At 39.4% G+C, this 21,324-nt stretch overlaps 1 protein-coding gene across 5 annotated transcripts in view; it reads right to left on the bottom strand.

Moving 5' to 3' along the window:
- Positions 1–1,741: 1,741 nt before the first annotated feature.
- DMC1 (DNA meiotic recombinase 1) overlaps positions 1,742–21,324 on the bottom strand; it is a 43,930-nt gene continuing 24,347 nt past the window's right edge. For all 5 annotated transcript variants that reach the window (XM_082740128.1, XM_082740130.1, XM_082740129.1 and 2 more), the window contains 2 exons: positions 9,671–9,787; positions 1,742–2,073 (listed from right to left, as the gene is read on the bottom strand). In XM_082740128.1, coding sequence (XP_082596254.1) covers positions 2,004–2,073; positions 9,671–9,787 — 187 coding nt within the window. In that variant the 3' untranslated portion in view covers positions 1,742–2,003. The remainder of the gene's footprint in view (positions 2,074–9,670; positions 9,788–21,324) is intronic.

The raw sequence follows: 21,324 nt of genomic DNA, 5'->3' as shown, positions 1-21,324 counted from the left end.
TGCAGTCTGGTGAACTGGAAGGACCGGAAAGCCCCAGCAAATTGAACCCTGGCCCAGCAGAGTTCCATGGGCACTGCACCATCTGCTGTGCTTTCCCAAAGCTGGGCCTCAAGGTTACAGATTCTTAGTTTACTGTCCTCAGTTCTCAGCTACTGTTCTCCAAAGCAGGACACACAGAGCAGCTGGACCCAGACAGGATTCCAGCTTTAGCTACATGCTGTATTATAACTAGCCTCCCCACAGGGCTGTGTGCCCTTGGATTAGGCCCTGATTTCCAAACATACTGCCTACCTTTTGGTAAATTCTCACTGGTGAGGGGGTTACTCAGTTTAATCCAGAAAATTTTTCTGAATCTCAAGTCTTGGGACTTCTGTTTCCTTTCCTACCAAAAGGCTCTGGGCTCCTACATAAATTAGTCCATTCCCTCCAGTGCTCCGCATACCAGGGAATCTTTAGCTGTTGTTCAGTTTTTATCAAGTAACAAAATCTTCCCTTCTCCAGGACAAAAGTATGCATTTATATTTGTATACCAAAAAAAGTCATTTAAGTGACTTTGCTGAATACAGAAAATCTGTTCCTAGATATCTCTGCTTACTGAGAAAGTGGCTTCTGTGGTATAAAAGAAGTAAAAAGAAAAAAAAAAAGCTCTAATTTCCCAGGACCCCATACTAAACAATTTCTGCTTGTCAGGCTGGTCTCTGTTTCCAAATCCCAGCTTCTCTGCCTTTGCACATGCTGTCTCACAGCTTCCCCTTTCCTATCCCATTTTTGGAATCCTATAATCCAAGACCACACTACAGATAAATTAATTATATAATCATTTGCTCTCTTTCATTCTTTCATAAATGTTGTATTTTCTCTTAACCAGTGTACATATCCTTTGAGGGCAGGAACCATACTTTCCTTGTGTATTTTTTAGTTCCAAGCATTGCTGAGTGAATGAGAACGGATAATCAAATACTTTTTGTAATAAATGGTACTTTCAATACTTGCAGTTTCATACAAGGTGATGCAACATAAGAGATGAAATCTTTTTGAAATCTATAAAGATTGTCATTATAAATACTATTCATATTTTAATTTTCAAATACTTTTATCATACATTCATTCTGAAAACCAGATTTTATTTTTGTTTAACAGGAAAAAAACAATATTCTTTTACACATTTCTGAATTTAGTGTTCAGAAATTTTACATGTAAATTAACCTTAGTATTTTTTTTTTAAAGATTTTATTTATTTATTTGACAGAGAGAAATCACAAGCAGACGGAGAGGCAGGCAGAGAGAGAGTAACCTTAGTATTTTTAACAAAATATTTTGAATTCTCTACCCTGAGCTTAAAATATAAAACTCATGCTATACTGATTACCCCAAACTATAAAGTTCCTAGTTAGCTTCCTCTTTTATCCCCCATAAAATATGTCTGTATCAGAAATATTCTTTTTCAAAGTAATTTTAACTCATCAAAAAGTCAAATGGATTAAAACTTAATTTAATACTTCTTTTCCATTGCTATAGAGGTGAAGGTACAGTTTGATGTTGTAAATTTAAAAAAAGCTTTTTTGTGTGTTCTGTAAACATTCCTTCCTTAACTGGCTCCCTCCTTTGGAAGTGTGTCCACCTCTGTAAGTGTTCAAGGGAAAATGGTGGGAGAATGGGGCGTGTCTGAGCTTGTAGATTTTCTGTTTAGTGGCTGTCTTTGGACAGCTAAAGTGATGGGTTCGGGTACCCCTTTCCCAACTAGTTTTCCATAGCTTTATTCATATATACACATATACATCTATATATGTACACATATATTCCTGAATTGACATACAATGTATAGGGATTATACATCAGGGACTTTTAGGATAAATATAAGATTTCAATTTCTTTTGTTGACTTTCCTCTAATAGCATGTGAAAAAAAACAAACTCTTACTTCAAGTTCTGAAATTTCAGACTGCTTTTCCATTTCTTCAGCTCCTAATAAGCACTAAGAAGCAATTTGCATCAATTTGCCACCTACTCCTTGGCATCCCCAATTCCTCCAGCAGTTATTGCGAAGGTGGCTTCATTTTCAGGCATCTCAGGGCTAGCAGAATACAAGGGAACAGAAGTTTATAAAAAGCTCTATTTCTATAAATACCATATTCATGTCACAGGCATCACACCCCTCTATCAGTCTGAGTCTCCAGAGACATTTCAGAGTTGCTATAGCTAAATGTGGACTACAGAATTTACCTACAAGTATTACCAAGCCTCACAAACACTTATTGAACAGCTTCCATTTTTAAGGTTCCGAATGTCAAGAGAAATGACCCCAAATCTGGAAATAGGCAGAAGGAATAACTGGGTTTTCTTTTGGTATACTCTGAGGCACAGTGTGGCAGCGCCTGGGTCAAAAGGGGGGCGCACATTTCTGTGACTAGACCAATGTAGGGCAAAATTGTGAAAGACTTTGAAGTGAACTAAAAGGTTGCCATGTACTTTCAGTGGAAAACAGGTTGCCCAGCACATCCTTCCAGGTTCCCCTATTTTGTAAGGACTCTGCCTTTTGTTGTCTTTGAGCTACTTGACAACTCTGCAAGTTGTAGGTAACCATGAATGATACAAATTATTCTTGCCCATAGAAATATGAATTGTACAAGAAGGAATGCAATTGATTCTTGTCCTATGGATATTGATCTGTTTTTGGTCAATTTCTAATTCACTTAGCATTCCTTATTTGGCTCCGTATGTGTGTTAATTTGATTTTTTCTTTGATCTGGTTATAAAAGTCTTATTAGTTCCTGCCTTAATTAATGAATTAAATAAAATATTTGACATTTTATATTTGTATGTGATTATATGATCTATTAGATTTTACCTTTTACTTTTTTCTACAACACCGTAGGAATAGAGGTTAATTTGTGGAAAACTGACAGCAACGCGGGCAATTCCTGTCTGTGGGTGTTGCAGATGATTCCAGTCTATAGCACTGGAAATGAATTTCTCTGTGTAGAGAAGCAACTGATTTCCCTCCAGTAAAGAAAACAACTTCAAATGTTACAATTGATTGCCTTGTAAGATATTAACCAGTTTTTCATCTATTTGCAAATTTATTTCTGCATTCCTCTGATTGACTACACAAATCTCTATCAAATTATCCTTTGAATAAGATTCTCCATTACCTGAGTTGAATTAATGTTTTGACACACTCTTATTTTGTATTTATTTGAAAGAAAGTCATTTTTCAACTTCTGAAAATCATACATTAGAAGGTACTAGATCCTATAGATTTCACAAAAATGGGACAGAGTCCCTACTATCAAGAAGTCTAACAGGTGAACTATGTATGACATATGACAAATGTGCAAAGTAAGATAAATTTCATAAAGTCAATATATATGTTACAGAACTCTAAAGAAAGGTTGATTATACCAGTAAGGTTGATAATATAAAGCCTCATAGAGGCTTTTTGAGGCAGAAATGGGGATGTTCAAGGCAGAAGGAATAGTCTGAACAAAAGCAGAGAACTAGATACTTGTTTAATAGGTAAGAAAGAAGAATGGGGCATTTGTGTGGCTCAGTCGGTTGAGCATCTGCCTGCTTTTCCCTCTCCCTCTGCAACCCCCATGCTTGTGTGCTCTCTCTCTCTTTCAAAGAAATAAATAAAATCTAAAAACAAAACAAAACAAAACAAAAAACGATAAGAAGTTAGGTTTAGGTATGTTGTGTTTGAAGTACCTGCGTGATAGTCCTGCAGAGGAGTTCTGTAAGCAGTTGGAAACAAATATCTAAAACTCAAGTAAACTAAACAAGAAATAAAAATTTGAAAATCACTAATCCTGAGAGAAAGAGCCTACTGCTACTTTATGTTATTATTACATTCAGGTTATGGTGACTGTTTAGTAACATTAATAGCTTTCATTTATGAAGTATTTACTAATTTACTACATGTTGGTCTTCTTTATGATTTTATATTAACTTTATGAGAACTCTTGGGTATGCATTATTATCCCCATTTTATAGATGAGAAAAATCATGGTTCAGAGAGAAGTAATTTTCCCAAAGTCACAGTTGCTGGTAAAGGAAGGTGCCAGTTTGGAGACTAAATTATTTGACTCCAAAGCTCAATGTTCTTCTTCTTCTTCTTTTTTTAAGATTTTATTTATTTATTTTGTCAGAGAGAGAGAGAGAGCATAAACAGCGGGAGGGACAGGCAGACAGAGAAGCAGGCTTACAGCTGAGCAAGGAGCCTGATGTGGGACTTGATCCCAGAACCCTGGGACCCTGGCCTGAGCCAAAGGCAAACAGCAAACACTTAACCAACTGACAACCCAAGAGTCCCAAAGTTCATGTTCTTAACCACCAGACTTTACTGCCTCTCAAAGCTGGCTTTTGTTTTTTGGTTTTGTTTGTTTTGTTTTGTTAGAGGGGTGGAGATTAGGCACTGTATTCTGAGCACACTATGGGTTAGGTTACTTCCCTTAGGAAATAGTAGGGGGGCCTCCCCTGAGGATAGCAAATGGGCTATAAATAAGGCCTGTTTGCTAAACTAAAACTAGAGCTGGGTAAGAAGGCCCGAGGAGAATCAGATCCCAGAGAGGGAGGGAGGAGCAGGGTCTCTGCTGAGCAGGGAGCCCAACTCGGGGCTCGATCCCAAGACCCTGGGATCATGACCCGAGCCAAAGGCAGCCACTTAACCCACTGAGCTAGCCAGATGCCCTGAGTTGTTTTTAATGTTCACCAATCTCAAATATGCTAAATGGAATAAAATAAATGTTTTTTTTTTCTTCACTCAAAAGTTTTAAAGAGAGCAGGGCACCTGGGTGGCTCATTCAGTTAAGCGACTGTTTTCGGCTCAGGTCATGATCCCAGGGTCCTGGGATTAAGCGCTGCATAGACTCCCTGCTCAGCAGAGAACCTGCTTCTCCCTCTACCTCTGCCTCCTGCTCCCCCTGCTTGTGTTCTCTCTGTCAAATAAATAAATAAAATCTTTTTTTTTTAAGTTTTTTTAAAAATATTTTATTTATTATTTATTTGACAGAGGTCACAAGTAGGCAGAGAGGCAGGCAGGGAGAGAGGAGGAAGCAGGCTCCCTGCTGAGCAGAGAACCCGATGTGGGGCTCGATCCCAGGACACCAGGATCATGACCTGAGCTGAAGGCAGAGGCTTTAACCCACTGAGCCACCTAGGCACCCCAAAAAAAGTTTTAAAGAGAGAAAAATGCATACTGGGGTCCAGCTATATTTACTTATGGAAGCTATAAACTATAGTGACACTTTAGGGAAAGAGCTTAGTCTGTTTTTGTAGTCACTCCTATATATCTGGGAATTCTTCTGATAGCCCCTTTCTGCTCTATTCCTCGAGAATCCTGTGTTTTCTTTGAATGAGAACTGTCTTTCCCTTACATCTGCGTAAGTTAGTAGTTGAAGGCATGGGAGTAGCTGTAGCAGATGCTATGACTGTCCAAAATAGAGCATCTTTAACAAACTAAGAAATAGTGTAATGATTAAAAGTGTTGGTCCTAGATTCAGGCAGTACAGATTCTAATCTTGGTTCCATCTTTTATTGATTGTGTGATTTGGGCAAGGCCATTCATGCGCTCACTAAGAAAGTATCTATTGGGCACCTGCTAAATCTTTGTTGTAGGTACTTGAAATCTAGAAGTGAAAAAACAGACAAAGATCCCTGTCCTTGTGGAACTTATATCTGGGGAGAAGAAGAATCAGATAATAAATAATGAACATAATATATTATGTAATTGTTTGAAGATGGTAAGTGTTATGGGGAAAGATAAAAACAGAGCTGGGTGAGGGACAATAGAAGTGTGGAAACTGGGAGGAGTTGCGATTTTAAATAGGGAGATCTAGACAGGTGTGGTGGAGAAGGTACTATTTGATCAAAGATTGGAGGGGCGGAGAATGATAACCAGAATGAAAGCTGCATGGGGAAAGATGATTCTAGGCAAGTACAAAGCCCCTAAGGTAGAACTGCGCCTGGCACATTTATAGAATATCATACGGCCACTGAGGTCGCAGTGTTGTGAGGGAGGGAGAGCAGGGACAAGGACAGGGACATGCACGTAGTGCTAAGTAAGCCATCACAGAGACTTGAGCTTTTATTCTGAGTTAAGATGGGGAGCCACTGGAGCTTTTAAGCAGAGGACAGATATCATCTGACTCAATTTTATAAGGGATCACTCTGGCTTCTGTGTTTAAAATAGACTGTAAAGGGACAGTGGCTACCTAGCTGCTGGAGCCCTTGGTTTGCTCATGTGAAAAACAGGGATAATGACCTCCACCTCTTAGAGTTGTTGTCATAAACAATGAAACATATATATAATTATATTACATATAATTACAGATATTATTTATATAAATTATAGAAAATTATAAATTTTATATAAAAATATAAAATATATTATATATAATTATATATTTTCTAAATATATACATATATATGTATATAAATAAAGTACTTGGTGGAAGGCCTAGTATGCAGCAGCCACTCGATATGTATTAGCTATAATTAAGCTAATAGCTTAATGCACCATCATAGCTAAGAGCACCATCATCTAGCTAATAGCAACATAGCTAATAGCATCATCATCTTCTCAACTAAAAAGTTTTCTCTGAAGTCAAGAATTCTTTGCAGGAAATCTTAAGGAACCAGAAAGAAGGGAGGACATGCTGCACAGCAAACTAAATTTTGATACTTTTTGCTCCGACTAGTTTTGCTGTTTTTTTTTTTTTATTTATTTTATTTATCTATTTGACAGAGAGAGAAATCACAAGTAGGCAGAGAGTCAGGCAGAGAGAGAGAGAGAAGCAGGCTCCCGCTGAGCAAAGAGCCCGATGCGGGGCTCGATCCCAGGACACCGAGATCATGACCTGAGCCGAAGGCAGCGGCTTAATCCACTGAGCCACCCAGGCGCCCCTAGTTTTGCTGTTTTAATTCAAATTTTTGGAAATCTGAATTTCTAACCCCTACAATCCCTTTAATTATCCTTTATTGAGTCTGCAGAATGCTCGTATTCTCTAAAGACTGTAAGAACTGTAGGAGTTACTTGGTCCTGCAAATATGGAGGATTTGATAAAATATGCGAATGACTGCACATGTAGATGGTGTTCATTTGTTAATTTGACCAATAGTTACTGAGTTCCTACTATGTGCCAAGTACCATGTTAGTGTTGGGGACATTTGTGAATCAGACTCAGCCCCTGCTGTGAGGGAGATTTACATGGAATCAGCTGATGCAATTCAGAGTGAAAACTGTTTAGGAGAGTATTTTATTTATTTATTTATTTATTTATTTATTTATTTATTTATTTATTTCAGAGAGACAGAGGGAGAGTATGCATGAGTTGAGGGGAGGGGCAGAGGGAGAGGGACAGGGAAAGCAGAGTCTCTGCTGAGCAGGAAGCCTGATTCCAAGCTGAGCCCAAGCTCCATCTCCCCACCCAGAAGTCATGACCTGAGCAGAAACCAAGAGTCAGATGCTTAACCAACTGAGCCACACAGGCACTCCTAGGAAACTTCTAAGCATAGCAATCTAAGATACAGACCAAGAAATTGTGTAAAAAGATGGAACAATCTTACTACCTATTGAATTCAACAAAGCATATTCATAGCAAATTTCTAGAGATTTCTGAAATCCATAAAATACAGCATTTGTATATTATAGCCTACAGGGATAGGTCACAAAAAGCAAAATGGTCTAAATAACAGTCAGATGAGAGAACTGATTATTTAATATTTATTCAGTGACAGCCCATAATAAGTACTGCGATTCATAGCAAATACCAGATTAAGAGCTCATGTAATTTCTTTTTGGTTGATTTTTCCTCCATAGTATAGTTATCACAAATCTTTGCCTTGTTGATCAGGGTTGGCTAATCAGTCAATCACAAATATTGTACATCTATCGTGGGTCAGGTACTGGGAATACAGCAGTGAGCAAGAGAATTGGATTCCTGTACTCTGGGTATTTGGGGTCTAGCATGGATGGCATGCATTATATAAATCATTGCCAGCGAAATATAAGCTCTATGAGGGCCTTGTCTTTTTCTTTTAGTCATTGCTCTATTCCCAGAACCTAGAACAGCTGGTGTATAATACATCTCTTGTAAAAATTTCTTGTTTATAATTCTTTTTTTTTAATTTTACTTATTTACTTGACAGAGAGATAGAGCACACAAGTAGGCAGAGCAGTGGGGAGAGGGAAAGGAAGAAGCAGGGTCTCTACTGAGCAGGGAGCCCCATGTGGGGCTGAAGCCCAACGTGGGGCTGGATTTCAGGACCCTGGGATCATGACCCAGGCCGAAAGTTGCTACTTAACCCACTGAGCACCCAAGAGCCCCATGTTTATATTACTTTTTTTTAAAGATTGCATTTATTCTTTTGACAGACAGAGATCACAAGTAGGCAGAGAGGCAGGCAGAGAGGAGGAAGCAGGCTCCCTGTTGAGCAGAGAGCCCGATGTGAGGCTTGATCTCAGGACCCTGGGATCATGACTTGAGCCAAAGGCAGGGGCTTTAATCCACTGAGCCACCCAGGCACCCCCTTGTTTATAATTCTTAATTAAATAAGTAAAATATCATGAAAGAATATAAATTACAATATAGTGTAGCTTAGACCGGAGGGTTAGAGACAAGTTCCCTGTGGAAGTGATGTTTAAATTGAATCCTATAAAACAAAACAAAACAAAACTCCCAAAAAACAAATCTGGCAGAGGAAAGGAGAAGAATATTTCTCTGTCATACTCTGTACTTTCCCTACACTGAACAAACCTCAGTTGGAATCATTCTCTGGCTATCTAGCTTCACCGTAAGCTTTGGAAGGTCAGGAACCAAGTCCATTCATCAAAAGAATCCCTTAATCCCTAGAACCTAGTCTGTAGTAGAGACTTCCCAATGGAGTGAATACTTTTTTTTTTTTAAGGTTTTATTTATTTATCTCAGAGAGAGAGAGAGAGAGCACAGGAGAGGGGAGAGGATCAAAGGGAGAAGCAGACTCACTGCTGAGCAGGGAGCCCGATAGGGGACTCGATCCCATGACTCCAGGATCATGACCTAAGCCTAATGCAGTTGCTTAACCAACTGAGCTACCCAGGCAACCCAGAGTAAATACTTTTTGAGAAGGAAATTCTAACATGTAGGATCTGCCAGTGGTATAATTAAAGCCTCTCATGGAGCTCATGGGTGGCTCAGTGGGTTAAGCTCTGACTTTAGCTCAGGTCATGATCTCAGAGTCTGGGATCAGATCTGGGATCAGGTTTGGGATTGAGACCTGCACTGGGCTCTCTGCTCAGCAGGGAGTCTGCTTCCCCTTCTCTCTCTGCCTGCCTCACTGCCTACTTGTGATCTCTCTCTCTCTGTCAAATAAATAAATAAAATCTTTAAAAAAAATTAAAGCGGGGCGCCTGGGTGGCTCAGTGGATTAAGCCGCTGCCTTCGGCTCAGGTCATGATCCCAGTGTCCTGGGATCGAGCCCCGTATCGGGCTCTCTGCTCAGCGGGGAGCCTGCTTCCCCTTCTCTCTCTGCCTAAATCTCTGCCTACTTGTGATCTCTCTCTGTCAAATAAATAAATAAAATCTTTAAAAAAAAATAAAATAAAAATAAAAAAAATTAAAGCTTCTGAGGAGAGGCAATTCTATTTAATGCCATATGCCTAAGAATCTGATTAAAAATAAGAAAATATTTACCTGTCATAAATCTTTGCAATTCTCAGTTCTCCTCTTCCTTTTCTCAAGCTTATTCTTGTTGTTGAAGCATGAGCCAGGATGTGTCCCCCGATGGGTTTTTTGGGGTCTGCCTGAAAACTAAAATAATAAAACACTTTTTCAGGTTTCATCATAGGGACTATATACAGTAAAATCTGCAATTATAAGGCAACTTTTCTCCAGATCACAGCAGGAGATGGGGTAGGTGTGTGTTCTAAGGAAGCAGGGGCTCATTCATTAACTATGAAGTGGGGTATGGTTTGGAGCTGTCATATATCCCCTTGCCATCCCATTCAGGCTCCTGATGTAAAGTTCACAATTTGATTGCTTTTTTAAAAAGAAAAAAAACACAAATACTATGTTATTCACTGTCTTAGGATAATTCTTGGGGGTAAGCAATTTTTCTTCTTTACAAAATACCAAGACCAAACTTATTTATTCATTCATTTACCAGAAATCTTTACTAATGGCCTACTATATGCCAAACACAATTTTAGTCTCATGAATAAGAAATGTCCAATTATCCCTAAGGGGTCATGACGCAACTGAGAGCAGACTGAGAACCTCCTTCTTGTTCACTAACTGTATGTTGGAAGCCTTCAATGCTGCACTCGTTATGAATTTGCAGTGAGAATAATCTTGGAAATGTCTTTGTCTTTATCACTGATGCTCAAAGTTTATTCTTCTAAAAGAGGATACAGAAGAGATAAGTTTTGACTATGTGTGAATTTTAAAAATATATTATGATTGCATGAGTTATGACACTCATCTTGAGATATATACATACTAGGGTACTAACAATCACTTTGCAAGAAGTGAAGGGTCCTTAATAGCCCTAATTGTGAACCCTTTAAAAAAAAGCCCAGGTGCTTTAAATCATCAACAAAATGCCAGCAAACCAAATCTGGAAGCATATTAAAGGGATTATACATCATGACCAAGGAAGATTTATTTAAAAAATGTAAGAGTGGATCAACATAGGAAAATCATCAGTGTAACATACCAGATCAAAAGAATGAAAGGAAAAGATCCCCATATACTCATCCCGGTTGATGCAGAAGAAAACCTAGGCTTTGAAATCATCAATAGGGGAACTAAATATAGACTAGCAGGTTATACTTGATCAAAATAAACTGTGACAGAGCCTAATAACTTCAGCTCTGGGAGAATATGGTTACAAGTCAGTTTAAATTCTGCTTGATTCATGAGCCTGCTCAGGATTCTGGTTACTCTAAGCATGAGGCATGGTGTACTAAGGATGTAGCTGACTGGCAGGAGGTTGAGTAGGTAGCAGGGTGGTGGGGATGAGAGCTTCTTGGTGAATAAGAAGTTCTCTGGTGAAGGAGTCAGCTGATACCAGCAGGAATTTGCTTATAAACTTCTGCTTGTTTAAATGGCTCAGGAGTTAGGACCAGAAGATCCTTGGCTGGGGCTGGATAGGACTGGTTAAAATTCAGTAGGTCCAATGTTGAAATAGACACAGAAAGTTGGTTTTGGAGTGAACTACCATCAAGAAAGTAGTAGCCAGGCCATTGAGAGGGACAGCAGTTAAGAAGTTAGAAGGCTATATACCACGTCTTTATCCATTCATCTGTCGATGGACATTTGCCCTCTTTCCATAACTTAGCTATTGTTGATAATGCTGCTATAAACCTCGGGGTGCACGAATCCCTTCGAATTAGTGTTTTTGTGTCCATTGGGAAATATGTAATAGCGCCATTTGCAATGATGTGGATGGAGCTAGAGAGTATTATGCTGAGTGAAATAAGTCAGTCAGAGAAAAACAATCACTGGATGACTTCACTCATATGCGGAATTTAAGAAACAAAACAAATGATCATAGCAGGAAAAACGAGAGGCAAACCAAGAAAGAGACTCTTAACTATAGAGAACAAACTGATGGTTACCATAGGGGAAAGGTGGGGAATGGCTTAAATAGGTGATGGGGATTAAGGAGGGCACCTGTGATGAGCGCTGGGCAAGGCATGGATGTGTTGAATCACTAAATTGTACACCAGAAACTAATATTACACAGAATGTTAATTAAGTGGAATATAAATAAAAGTTAAAAAAAAAAAAGAAGTCAGAAGGCTAGTTTGCTTTCTGCAGGCAGCTGAAGGGGAGTAAAACAATAATATGGGCTGCCTGGGTGGCTCCGTGGGTTAAGCCTCTGCCTTCAGCTCGGGTCATGATATCAGGGTCCTGGGATTGAGTCCCGCATCAGGCTCTCTGCTAGGCCGGGAGCCTGCTTCCTCCACTTGCCTCTTTGCTTGCCCCTCTGCCTACTTGTGATCTCTCTCTGTCAAATAAATAAAATCTTAAAAAAAAAAAACAATAATGTGATCTCAGTTGGATGAAATAGCTAAACTTGAGTTGTCTGTGTAATGCTTTCAGATTAACGTCACTCTTAATGGAATGGCTCTAAATTTTCCAGGTGATCCTATTCAAGGTCTTAAAAGAATCCTATGGTTCTATACAGATGGGTCCTGATGATATCAAACAGGGCTAGGACTCTGAACTTGCAAATACTATACTTACATTTCCTTAATGCACTTTTCATACTGTGCCTTTAGTGCCACTATTATGCACCTTTTATATTTCCCTTCAATCTCTCTTCTATTACCTGTCACTAGGCTCCTTAAGGGCAGACAACACTGTATTTAACATTGGAGCAACCAGCTACATAGTGCATGCTCAAAAATATTTTTGAAGAAAAGATATGGAAGTTACAAAAATATCAAGGAGAATATTGGACTGTAGAAAGATTGGTGCTGCCACAGAAGGTAGACCTATTAAAAATTTCTATCAAGAGGAGACAAGATGCTACATGGTGAAGAGAAGTTTCAACAGTTATGTTACTGCTTCTCACAGATGGTCTCTCAGTACTCTTTATAATTCTCCTGTACGAGCTTGGTGAGTCTCCTTAAGCCCCCTTTTCCATTCTTGTCCCTTTATCTTGGATGACAAAACTTGCTTTTTTTATTTTTTTAAGATTTTATTTATTTGACAGAGAGAGACAGCAAGAGAGGGAACACAAGCAGGGGGAGTGGAAGAGGGAGAAGCAGGCCTCCTGCTGCGCAGGAAGCCTGACATGGGACTCAACCCCAGGACCCTGGGATCACGACCCGAGCTGAAGGCAGATGCCCAATGACTGAGCTACCCAGGTGCCCCCCACCTTTAACTTTCTTTCTTTCTTTTTTTTTTTCACCATTTTCTTTTTTTAAGATTTTATTTATTTTTGCAAGAGAGGGGCAGGGCAGGCAGAGGGAGAAGCAGACTCCCCACGGAGAAGGGAGTGACCCAATGTGGGACTCTGTCCCAAGACCCTGAAATCATGACCTGAGCCAAAGGCAGATGCTTAACAGACTGAGCTACCTAGGCACCCCAACAAAGCTTGCTTCTTTGTAGAAAAGAAATGAGTGTTCTCAGGAAGAAGCTCCTTCAATTTCCCCTTCTTTCTATCTGCTGCTTAAATACTTCTCTATAGTTGTAGTCATCCTGCCTTCTTTCCTCTCAAACTCTGCTTTTTCCTTCTTCCAATAAATCCTCTGACACCTTGATGCCTTTGCACACACAATTCCCTGTAAACAAAAGCCCCTTTCTCACCGTGTTTGTTAATTTAGTTCCTACTCACCCATCCAGTGTCAGCCCTTTTTGGAAACCCTGCCTGGTCCTCTGAAACAGAGTGAAGCCTTCCCGTCTGTGCTCTCATACCACTGTATATTCCTCTGTAAAAGCACACTACATTGTAATTTTTCTTTAATTAAGTAGGCTCCACACCCAATGTGGGGCTTAAACTCACGACTCTGCTATCAAAAGTCACATGCTCCACCAAGTGAACCAGCCAGACACCTCCACATTATGATTTTTATAATTTATAGTTCCCATTCCCCTACTATAGTCCAAATCCTTATTCAGCTGTGTAACTCCTAGAAAAGTGTGTGTAATATAAAAGGCACTGTATAAATATTGCTGAATGACTAGAAGGGAGGACAATTTGGGTGTCCCTGGTCTACATTCTTTTGGATACAGATCTGGATACACATCTCCAAAGACGGTATGTAATTTAAGGAGCTTTTGAAGGGTGTTCTGACCAAAAGGCAAATGTAGAAGGAGACAGAATTTCTCTCTAATTCAAGTAATCCTACCCCCCCCCAATTTACTGATCATCTAAAGAAGAGCAGGAATGTGGAGCTTTTAGATGCATAGCCATGATTTTTTCTTAGCAAATTACTGTTTGCTGTGACCAATGTGATACCTTATGCACAAAAAAGAATATGTACTACTGCTTGTTACTGATGACTCCAGGTGAAGAGCCTGAATGTTAGGAATGTTATCTTAAAAAAAAAAAAAAAAAAAAAGGTTATCTCCAAAGGGAGGAGATTTTAAATAACTAAATGGGGAAATAAATTATAGAATGTGCAAAAGTACTAAAAAAAAAAATAGGAAAGATATCATGGGAAGAAAAATGTCCTCAAAAGTGACTCAAACAGGGGTGCTTGGGTGCCTCAGTGGGTTAAGCCTCTACCTTCGGCTCAGGTCATGGTCTCAGGATCCTGGGATCAAGCCCTGCATCACAGCATCACATCAGGCTCTCTGCTCAGCGGGGTGCTTGCTTCCCCTCTCTCTGACTACCTCTCTGCCTACTTGTGATCTCTTTCTCTGTCAAATAAATAAATAGAATCTTTTTTTAAAAAGTGACTCAAACAGAGGTTGTACTTAACCAAAATTGATTGCCACATATTGTAACAACCTTAGCTCTGGGAGAATATCATGCCAACTCGAATTTTACTTGCTCCATCAAGGTGTCAGGATTCTGTGGAAAATTTCGTGTAGAACTGATGGTTCTTCACGTTTCTTATAGGTCACTAACACTTGGATAATTTAATAAAAGATATAGACTCTCTCCCAGAAAAATGCACATTTGTATGTACATGAACTTTTCATGTTCGTTTAGGGGATTCATGGTTTCTCTCTCCTCTGAGGCAGATGAGTATTAGTAATAATAATAACACCTGGGGCGCCCGAGTGGCTCAGTGGGTTAAAGCCTCTGCCTTCAGCTCCGGTCATGATCCCAGGGTCCTAGGATGGAGCCTAGGGATAGAGCCCTGCATTGGGCTCTCTCTTCAGCAGGGAGCCTGCTTCCTCCTCTCTCTCTGCCTGCCTCTCTGCCTATTTGTGATCTCTGTCTGTCAGATAAATAAATAAAATCTTTTAAAAAATGTATTTAAAAAAATAATAACACCTAAGATTTACTGAGTCTGTACTATGTGACAGACACATTTCTTAACTCATCCAATTATTTTCTTTTGCTTCCACATTTAGTGAATAACTTCAGATTAAAACTTAAATTCCTATAAAAGTCTGCCTACAGGGAGAGAATGCACTGGTCACAAGAAATTCAAATACAGTTACATTTTTCATTGTCAGTAGACTGGCCCTCTGAACTATCATGGAGTCTCCCGAGCTTGATTAATATGAACCTACCCTTTAGAGATTCTTGGTTCTCAGTAGGTGACCAAATCAGATCTCTGCGTATAAGGCTAAGGGTGTTGAACTCTGGTCAATTCACCAGGGTAATGGATACATCCCTGCAAAGTTTCTCAAATGACAGCTTGCCAACCTCTCTCCAGGCATCTATGGCTCTGATGTACTGTGTATGATCATTGGAGTTAGACCCGGGTTCTGGTTTCGGATTACCAGCCAACAATGCGACCTCAGGAAAATTACTTAAGCATTGTAAGTGTCTGTTTCTTTATATCAAATGGGGGGTAATAAAAGTACCTAACTGGTAGGGTATATGTAAGAATAAAATAAAATAGTTTAAGGAAGGCATTAGCCTGGTGAATATAATTATCTACTTTCCCAATCCTGACTCAATGTTTTCATTGGGCCAGTTACTTATGTTCATGAACCTCAGTTTCTTTCCCTGTAACATGGGATCAAAAATATCTTACCACTAAGGGCTGTCATGAGCATTCAAGATATATTTAATATAATTCAGTGATACCTACTGCATGCCAGGAACCGTGCTAGGTCATTTATGTACATTAGCTCTACCCTTAGCACTAATCTTGGCACATAAGAGATATTTAATTAAATGATCCAGTTAAAACAGCCACTCTTTCAGGGACATGTAGAATAAGAAAATTTCTTAAAGTTTCTTTGAACTTCCTGAGTATTTTAACAGTTACAACCAGGGCTTGAGGTAAAGTACGAGAAGATGTAGCATTCCGCATCTTTTCAGAGGGCTTTAATTTACTTCTATTTTTGACCTAGTAAAAACAGATTCAGAAAACCACCCACATTCCTCCTTCAACCTATTCTTATTTTCCCTTCATATTTTCTTCTCTTCTTTCTTCCTTTTCTCAGGAGATGGCAGAGTATGACAAGCAGGAGGAAGAGAGAGGCATGGATATTAGGAATAAAGAGGGGCCAAGAGAGACTGCCATTTATCCCCATCTGGCTAAACTGGACATAGTGTATTAGACTGCTGAGGGTAAGACCCAGAGCAGCCTGATCTCCCAGCTTCAAACTGGGGTGTTGGGGTCACGTAGTACAAAATGATGGTGATGGTAGGGTAGGTGATATTTTCCTAGGAGGGGGATACGGAGGGTAGCACAGTGAGGCTAAAAGAGCAAAACTTTGGATTCAAAGATACCTGGGGTCAAATCCTGACTCCCATTCTTAAATCTTCTTTTTAAAAAGATTTTATTTATTTATTTGCCAGAAAGAGAGAGAGCGCACAAGCAGGGTGAGCAGCAGGCAGAGGGAGAAGCAGGATCCCCGGTGAGCAAGGAGCCCAACTTGGGACCCATAACCCTGGGATCATGAGCTGAGCTGAGCCGAAGGCAGACGTCCAACCTACTGAGCCACCCAGGTGTCCCCCCTGACTCCGGTTTTAAACTGGATGATTGAAGAAGTAGATACTCTAAGCCTCTGTTTCCTCTTTTTCAAATTAGGAATAATAATAGTATCTATGTCAAATAGTGGTTGGAGCAGGGGCCTTCAGGGGCCAGCACAAGGGCAAGCTGGTACTGTCCCTGAGGGACAGCAGAACTCCAGGTCCTTTGGACCTGCCGCAGGGGAAGCTTTGGATGGAATTTTTGAGACGGGATCTATTGAGGAGAGAAAGGCTGAATGAACATGCCCAGGAATGAGGAGGATTCTTTGAGATTAAGGGAAGATAGGGAAAGAAGAGTACAGCAAAAAAAAAGAAAATTGGGGGGGAAGGAGAAGAGACTTTAAGATTTTATTTTTAAGTAATCTCTACAGCCAATGTAGGGCTTGAACTCATAGCCCTGAGGCCAAGAGTCACGTGCTCCAACAACTGAGCCAGCCAGGCACCCCCAAGAAGAGATGGTTTTTGAAAAGGGCTATGTTTAGGGACACCGGAGTGGCTCAGTCAGTTAAGTGTCTGACTCCTGATTTTAGCTCAGAGGTCTTGATCTCAGGATCATGAGGTCAAGCCCTGGAGTTCAAGCCTTGTGAGTTCAAGCCCTGTGTTGGGCTCTACACTGGGCATGAAGCCTACTTTAAAAAAAAAAAAAAGTAAAATAATAATAAGAGGTATGTTTAAGAAGTTTTGTTAAGTTATCTCCCCACCCTGATACTTTTCTCATAAAATCGGCAGAAAAATCTAAAATTTTTTCAAAAGTTTGAAGACGGAATTCTGGGGCAGGGAACATAGATAGCACTATTTGGAGACTGGTTTCATAGAAGGAAGAGGGAGGCACAGGGAGGCTGAGCTGGGGTGATAAGAGAATTATATAAGACAATGCATAAAAGCACCTGGCAGCAATCAATAAATATAAGCCCTCTTAATCTTTTAATGGAGTTCATATAGTTTATTTTTACTTATTTGTTTTTTAAGTTTTTCTTTTATTTAAGTGGGGCTCAAACTCAGAACCCTCAAATCAAGAGTCACATGCTCTTCTGACTGTGCGACCCGAAGTTCAGTTTAAACAACTTGCTCAAGGTCACCATGCTTCTGAACTTGGCTTAATGTTTTTTCTTTAACCATATTGCTTCTTAATTTACGTGCACGCTGTTGGATCAGTGAGTGACACACTTAGAGAGCAAACTGCACATTTACAAGACATGCAAATGTTCTAAGATGACTTTTGGTTTTAGCTAAACAGATACACAGCCGCTCATATTCTCTGTCCTAGTATGGAGATTTGCAGGCTGATACTTCTCACTTTTTATCTCCAGGCCTTCATCAACTGGATCATTCTAGTTCTAAAATCTGTATCTGTAAGCTTCGTCTAGGAGCTAATTCTCTGCTGTATCATACAGCAGCTCCCCGCCTCTGTAATTTTGTTCCTTTTTAATACGATGTGCCATCAAGTATAATGCATGGGACATAAGCCTCAATTATTGTCAGCATACTTGGGGACTCATACCAATTATGGTGATATTTCTCTGACAGGTCCCAGGCAAGCTGCAGCTTGGAGTTCTTTAACACCGAGAAACAAAGCTTTTCTTTATGGGAGATTTTCTAATAGCATTTGAGTTCCTTTAGTTTAAAACTGTACTATTTTTTTTTTCATTTAGTGGTGGCAATCTATTGCTTTATATAAAGACACACATTTAATTTATATTGTTATAATTTAATATACTTTAGAATATACTAATTATAGTGAACCTAGATTCCTCACAACTTGGTTTGGTGAAGGATATGAAGCTTCAAAGCAGAGTCATCCAACAAAAGTATTAGCCTTTGCTACCTTATCTGGCTCTCAGGTCACTTCACTATAAATGTCCCCTCCCCAGCTCCTACAATTGTTTCTTTCTGTCATCTCTCTCTGTCCCCTTTCGTTGTCTTAGTGGAGTCAATTCAAAATGGTTTTACTCTTTTTGAAACTGTCTACGAGTTTAAGAAAAAGAACCCCTATCTGACCTAATTTCCACAGATTTCCTTTGCCTTCTAACCCTAGATAGACAGTTTTGGCCTCTGCAGTGTTCCCTCCCTACACCTGAAGAAAGAACACTGCTCTTTAACTCGTACTGTTTTATTTGAATGCAACCCACTTCCTCCCTCTGAGCCAATGAGTCATTTTCTCTTTTTAAAGTGAGCCCTGAAAATCTTCCATTTCTCTCCAGTTTAAAATTATTCTCTTTGTGAAGTACTTCATGTCCTGTGTATGAAAGACACCCTATAAAATGGAGAAGATTGCCTTAACTACGCAAGGACTACAGATAATGCATGACCTACCAAGTCTTCACAATTCTGAGTTAAATGGACACCACTTATTTTCTTCTTTATGGAGTCAAGGCACATAGTCTCTTTTGTGCAGGAGTGAATTCCCAGAATCTTGATACATGGATTTTCAATAAGTATTTACTGCACGAATAAATGGTTGATCTCCCCCTCCTCAGTCTTTTTAACTTGCTTAATACCATTCATGTAGTTAATATTTTTCACATTGGACTCTCCTGTGATTAAATACTCATAAAAAGGGTATTGAAAAGTGAGAAATACAAATTGCAGAAGATGCAACAATACTCTTAGGGTGAGTTTAGAAAATGCCTGAAGGGGGCACCTGGGTGGCTCAGTGGGTTAAGCCTCTGCCTTTGGCTCAGATCACAATCTCAGGGTCCTGGGATTGAGTCCTGTATCAGGCTTTATGCCAGCTGCTCTGCCTGCTTGCGATCTCTCTCTCTCTCTGTGTCAAATAAATAAATAAAAATCTTCAAAAAAAAAAAAAAAAGAAAGGAAAAAAAAAAAAAAAAAGAAAATGCCTGAAGGGGAGTGCCTGGCTGGTTTGATCAGGGGAGCCTGTGACTTTGGATCTCAGGGTTGTTGGTTTGAGGCCCACACTGGGTATAGAAGTTACTTAAAAATAAAGTCTTTTTAAAAAATTAAAAAATAGGGGTGCCTGGCTGGCTCTGTAAGTGGAGTATGCACCTTTTGATCTCAGGGTTGTGGGTTTGAGCCCCACTTTGGTTGTAGCGATTACTTAAAAATAAAATCTAAGAAAGAAAGAAAGAATAAAACAGAGAATGCCTAAAGAGAGATACATTCGTTTCAGTACAATTTACATAATTTACATTGGATTGAATATCTTCAAATACATATGTCATTGACCCATTTAACTGCTACTAACCAATGTATTGCCTTGGTTTTAAATATTGCGCTCATCAGAGTAATAACTGATTTAAGCAAGAACCTTCCATGGATGCTAAAACCAACTGGTAAGAGCTAACTGCAGGACATGATATTCACACACATCTCAGATTACTCTAACACAAATCACTTATTCATTATAAAAGCAAAAAGGTCTTTTACAATGGAGAAATTTTGTGAACACCATTGTAATCCCATGACCAAACTTCACATCACTAATAATGGGACAAACCACCATCGTGTGCTTCTTGATATGATGTAGGGAGAAGGCCATAATATTGCTTATGTAATCCTCCTGCCAAAAGTATTTAACATTTTAAATAATGAGGAAAAATACCCTCCAAATTGAGGGACGTTCTGAGAAACAGTTGACCTGTGCTCTTCAAAACTCAGTGTCGGGGCGCCTGGGTGGTTCAGTGGGTTAAAGCCTCTGCCTTCGGCTCAGGTCATGATCCCAGAGTCCTGGGATCGAGCCCCACATCAGGCTCTCTGCTCAGCGGAGCGCCTGCTTCCACCTCTCTCTCTACCTGCCTCTCTGCCTACTTGTGATCTCTGTCTGTCAAATAAATAAATAAAATTAAAAAAGAAAAAAAAACCACACACACCTGTCAGTGTCATAAAAGCTTAACAAATGCTGAAGAGCCGTCCTGATGAAAGGAGACTCAAGAGACAAGACAACTAACTCCAGGCCGTGTGTGATACTAAATTAGTCTTGAATCAAAAACAAAATTAAAAAACCCCGGCAACTATAATGGACATTTTTGAGACAATTGGAGGGGCTGGAATATAAATGTATGTTAGAAAACACGAGTGTGCCATTGTTAAATTTCCTGATGGTGATAGTTACCCTGTGGTTATGCAGGAGAATCTTCTTGTTCTTGCAAGAAATATGCTGAATTATTAAGAGGAGAAGGGTCCTAATCTGTAAATAATTCTCAACAGTTCAGGTGGAAAACCTCTTAAATGGTTCACCAAAAAATACACACATGTATATTTGAGTATGTGTGTGTGTGTACAGAGAGAGTTTACACATATGCACACACACAGGGACACACAAAACATCAGAGGAAAAAAATGCAGCAAATGTTTACAACAGAAGAACTTAGCTGAATGATATATGTGTATTCATTGTACTAGTCTTGTAACTTTTCTCTGGTTAAACAATTTTTTAAATAAAAACTTGCTGGAAAGATTGACATCACGAATTCAGGGTTATTTTGATTGCTTATTCAGATACATAATGTTCAAAATGTTTGATCATGGCAACTAATCATTCTTTGAATTTTCTGTTTTCATCATCTTACTTTATTTAGCTCTCCTTGCCTTTCTGTTCACCGCCATCTGTCAAGCAAAGCCATCAAAAAGTATATGATGTGCACGAACACCTCAACAGATTCTGAACATGCCTAAGTGGGAACTGAAATTCTGTTTCTTCTAACAGGAGACTTCTCTTCATTGGACCTCTTATAAATGTATCCTTGTACATCCTGCAGAGAGCCTCCTTTTT

Source organism: Mustela nivalis, assembly GCF_964662115.1.
Source record: "Mustela nivalis genome assembly, chromosome: 7".
Lineage (NCBI taxonomy): Eukaryota > Metazoa > Chordata > Mammalia > Carnivora > Mustelidae > Mustela > Mustela nivalis.
The sequence above is the reverse complement of the archived record's forward strand: the minus strand, read 5'-3'. Positions and strand labels throughout refer to the sequence as shown.